At 34.9% G+C, this 5020-nt stretch overlaps 1 protein-coding gene across 1 annotated transcript; it reads right to left on the bottom strand.

The window, feature by feature from the left end:
• Positions 1-1879: 1879 nt before the first annotated feature.
• LOC111910974 (3-ketoacyl-CoA synthase 5) lies at positions 1880-3838 on the bottom strand. Its single transcript, XM_023906745.2, has one exon. It carries the CDS (start codon positions 3754-3756, stop codon positions 2206-2208), a length of 1551 nt encoding a protein of 516 aa, XP_023762513.1. The 5' UTR covers positions 3757-3838; the 3' UTR covers positions 1880-2205.
• Positions 3839-5020: the final 1182 nt, after the last annotated feature.

A 5020-nucleotide genomic window follows, 5' to 3' on the forward strand; every position in this document is an offset into this window, starting at 1 on the left:
ACATACAATTATATGTCATAAATTGTGTCAAAATTCATGATGTAGTTGTAATTGTTTGTAAAGATTTTTTTTTAAATGTTAAAAGCTTATGATTTACAAATGATCATTCATAAATATATGTCGTAATATGTCAGTAATTGTCTGTCATAAATTTACTACAACTATTGTATGTAGTGTTTCATTTATGACGATTTTTAATAACATATATTGAATGTCATCAATACGTTTTTATTTATTTCAACCAACTTGGACAAAAGGGAAATGAAAAAAAATAAGGGAATTATATACGGTATTATTTTTTGGAAACGGCCGAGAAATTTTATTAATAGACCCCCGCTAGCAAGAAACTATACGAGGGACAAGGAATTTTAAACAATTACATATCAGGAAACATAAAAGGGGAAACTCTCCAACTCTCCCAACTACAAATATCATTTTTGCCCTTACATTTAATCCATAAATAAACAAGTGATTTAATTTCCTCGACGGCTTGCAAAGGGAAACAAACATACCTTTGGAATAGTCTGTTGTTCCTTGATTTCCATAACACCCATAGCGTACCATAACATATAGCGATGAACCTTTTTCTTTGTTTTGCACAATTTCCCCATTTGGAAGTAAGATCAATGAACTCACTCACAGTTTGGACCTCCATATCGTCAATCCCGCAACATCCGAATTTTTTTTTTCGGACCATACTCGCATAAGGACAGGAGATAAGAACATGGTCTGCGTCTTCCTGCTGATTAATGCATGAACCACAAATTATTATACACGGTTTTATTATACGTATCTTTCATTTCGTAGCTAATGCGTAGGTATAATTTAGTCACGAGCCATTATGTTACAGCCTTTTTTCCGTAGCAATTCCATAGGTATCCGTTTATAGCTACGGGATAGCTATGGATTGTGCTGTAGCTATTATATCAGTTTTCTAGTAGTGATTCCACTCACAGGGATAAACGAAACAATTTAGAGTTATAAAATTACCCGATATATATCAGTTGTTTCCTTTTCCTACTGTGAATTGAAGATTGAGACTATTGAACATATCTTTATTTATTGTACAATTAGGTGTGAGACCCGTATATTATACGGGTTTATTAAAAATAAAAATTTAATATGAATATATAAACATTAAATATTTTATAAAATAATGTTTTTTCATAACAAAATGTAATCTTTTGTAGTATTTATGAAACAAATCAAATCTTTTGGAGCATTTATAAGAATTTATTATCAAGTTATTAGAATGACAACCTTACATATATATAACCAATTATAATTTTTTGGAAATTTATTTTAAGAAAATTGAAATCCCAAAGAAATGACAAGTGGAAAATAACAATTTTAAAAACTCTAGAAAATGATATTTGTCAAAATAAAGAAGAATATGACAAATGGCAAAAGTATTTTCAATTATTAATAGGAATTGCCAAGGATTTATGTCTTGCAGATCAATTTCTAGGATCCCCAATTGCTTAACAATCTTTGGATGCAGTCATTTCTTGTCATTTTCGGGTGTTGGAGAACCTTCTTTTTGCGACTACTAAGTATACTATTTTTCATAATATGGTGATGCACGCTTTATTTTTTTTTATTTCTAATAGAATCTGGAAATGTAGACTCGGATTCGATAGCTTTGGCATACAAATCCAATTATCGCTCACTTGTAATTCTTTTTTTACTAGTTTTTGCTCGTCATATAGTTTGAATAATAATTCGCCTACAGTCCATTCAAAAAGAAATAAAAAACAGAACTTTGAGATCGAGTGTAGTAGGTTCAAGTTTTTTAGTTATAGTTGACCTTGTTGATGTGAAAACTACGTTCTGCATTTGGCCAAAGACGTCAACGAACACACAAAGAAAACTATAAAACTGAGAAAATGTTGCCAAAAGCTTTCATAAACCAAAAAACATAGACAATACAAGTAAATTCCAAACAATCAAAATAAAGGCATTCAATCGTAGTTCTTAGTCCTTTCTTCTCGTCTCCTTTTCTTTCATTCATTACATTGAATCTATTCTTAGATACCAAGCACTCGCCCCCAGTGAGATATAGTGAGAAATCAAAAGAAGCATCAAAAGATTTGAGAGAGATATATAGGACCCCACTAGAAATAATAGATGTGCAAGAATTTTTTTTTTTTTTTTTAATTAGAATTTTTGAAGGAACTGTAATAAGAAAGGCATTCACCTCGTAGCTTAGAGCATCACAACATCTGGAACAATAACTGGGAACTTGTGAATACTATCTGCCCATGCCCCAGTTTTTGGAACTTCGACGTCTCTAATACACTTCCAGACTACACTGTTACACTTAAACCCACTCCCAAACCCTATTTGCCAAACCCTGTTTCCTTTCTTCATCCTACCTTTAGCCTCTATGTAACCCATCTCATACCATACCGATGATGATGATGTATTCCCAAACCTATACAACGTCATCCTTGACGCTTCCACATGTTCATCTGTCAACTTCAAACTCGATTGAACCTTATCGATTACTGCACGTCCTCCTGCATGGACACAGAAATGCTCGATGGCCTTTGTGTAATCTGGAATGTATGGTTTCATGTTCATCTTAAAGAGTTTTCTCCCTACGAAGTTGAAAAGAAATATGGCTTGCTCCGACACAGGAAGAACCAACACCCCTAGTCTGCTGATGTTTGATTTCAACGAGTTAGCGGCGATTACCATGAGATCCTTATCCAGGGCTACGCCAAGTTTTCCATCTTTGTCTTCTTTATGCGTGATACAACCATAAGAACTATCGTCAGCTCCTTTGTGTGTCCTGACAACATGTGAAAGACTATACTTTGCATGTTTACGTAGGGACCTTTTATTAGTCAAAAGGATCGCTGCACATCCCATTCTGAACAGAATATTTGGAACCAGCATTGATCTCACCTTACCCGTGTAAGAATTTGGGGTAATGATTTCAGTGCTTATAACAATCGCATTTGATTCAGGATGCACCCGAAGAAGATTTCTAGCTAAATCAATCGAAATTAGGCTTGCACTGCACCCCATCCCTGATAAGTTATAGCTCTTCACATCACTTCTCATCTTATACTTGTTAATCACCATAGATGAAATAGAAGGAGTGGGATTAAAGAGGCCGCAGTTTACTATTACAATGTCAATGTCTTGAGGGGTAATCCCCGTTTGCTCAAACAAAGAATCCATTGATGAGAAAATGACAAGTTCGGTTTCTTCTCTAGAACCGATCAAAGTTGGATTTGGTGGTATGTAATGTAATGGGTGGGGCAAGCTAGTTTCGGCACCCAACCCTGCTCGTTCGAAGACCTTCACTAGGAATTCAACGCCTTTTTGATGTGAGGCTAAGATGATACGACCATGTTCGTATGCTGTAGCATGGGGTACCCTATACATTGCGGGAGGCTTGAAACAGGCAAAGTCAAGGAGATAGACGGGTTGAGATTTGTTCATGAAGTGAATGGTGAATATGGTGATGATTACTAGCAAGAAAGAGATGATGTACCATATGAATGAGAGATCATGTAGAGAGAGAAGATGCTTACTGAGGTAATCTTGACCTTGTTGAACTGCTTGAATGGAAATGGAAACGGTGACATATATGAGTAGGAGTGTGAGCATGTGGTTAATGAGATGTTTGTAGGCTCCTTTTGCAACCTTACTCATGATGGATGTCTGGGATTCAAGATGAGGCTCAAATCCCTCTGACATCTTGGAGGAAGAAGAGGAGTGTGATTGTGTGGGGAACTTTTGCATATTACTAGACTTGTCGACGGGTATCTATGGAGGTAGAGGGGAAGAAGAAGGGGAAGGTGAAAATTTAAATGTGTAGTAGATGAAGATATGTCAGAGTCGGGTGAGAAAAGATTAAATGAGGGGGCGTTTATGTCTTTAATAGCATTTATTTACTAGTAATCAATACTACACATGGTACTAAGTCTACTAGACACCGTCGGTGGAACCAGTTTTGCACCTATCCATAGTCTATTGTATTTACAAATCCATTGTACATAGATTTGCCAAGACATAATGATTTTCATTTTAGTGCGTTTTTTTCTTCGTTTTTTACGTTAGAAAAATTACATTTCTCACAAAATAACTTTCGGCTAATTTATAATTGGTGGTTGTTAAAAACATCCAGGTGTAATATACCCTAGTGTAATCATATATCATAGTCTAATATATCTTAGTCTACTATTTTATTAACTTTATCATCTGTTAATTATTACATTATTATTATATAATTAGTTTATTATTTAACTAATAATTATTATTTAAATGTTTTATTTCAAATTTATTAGTTTTTTCATAGAATAAATATAGCAATATAGATAATAATATACTATATATGTATTTTAACATTTTTTATAAAAGTATAATATTTTTATTTATGCCCTTTGTGTTAATAAAAATAATTATTAATTATATATATTAAATCTCATCCCGGCTTATGAGTAGTACCATTCATAAGCCGACTTCAAATTTTTAATTGCGATTTATTTGGCTTGTTACCTTTGATCTTCTTCCAATCGATCAGTGTCACTTATCTTTCCCACTTGCATCTCTAATTTACCACATGTATCACCCTCCTTCAAACCTCATCGAGTCCTTACAACGGTATCTCTTCGATTTAGCCCTCTCTTCACCACATTGTCTTTGGCTTCTGCGATGGAGTTGGTGACGTCGATAGAATCGGTGTGATGTTGATCAAAATTCACAGTCGGAAAATTTCTAAATCCCATGTATCGTCTCACTCAACCTAATCCACTTCTCACAACTTTCATCTTATTTTCTTCCATAGACTGAGGTGCGCTCTCTTTCTGTCTCCCATAAACGACACTTTTAATCGGTGTCTTTGCTCTTGTCGACGACTACTTCTTGTGTCTCTCTGGTCCATAGTCGATTTTTGAAGCTATGCCCAAAATTAGTAGTGCCAAAGGATGAATGGCCTACGGCACCTCCTCTTATCTCCATCGTCGTCCTCCGGTGACTTCCCCATTTCCATTTCAGACTCCCCCAA

This window comes from Lactuca sativa, chromosome 8 (assembly GCF_002870075.4).
Source record: "Lactuca sativa cultivar Salinas chromosome 8, Lsat_Salinas_v11, whole genome shotgun sequence".
In the NCBI taxonomy this organism is placed as follows: domain Eukaryota; kingdom Viridiplantae; phylum Streptophyta; class Magnoliopsida; order Asterales; family Asteraceae; genus Lactuca; species Lactuca sativa.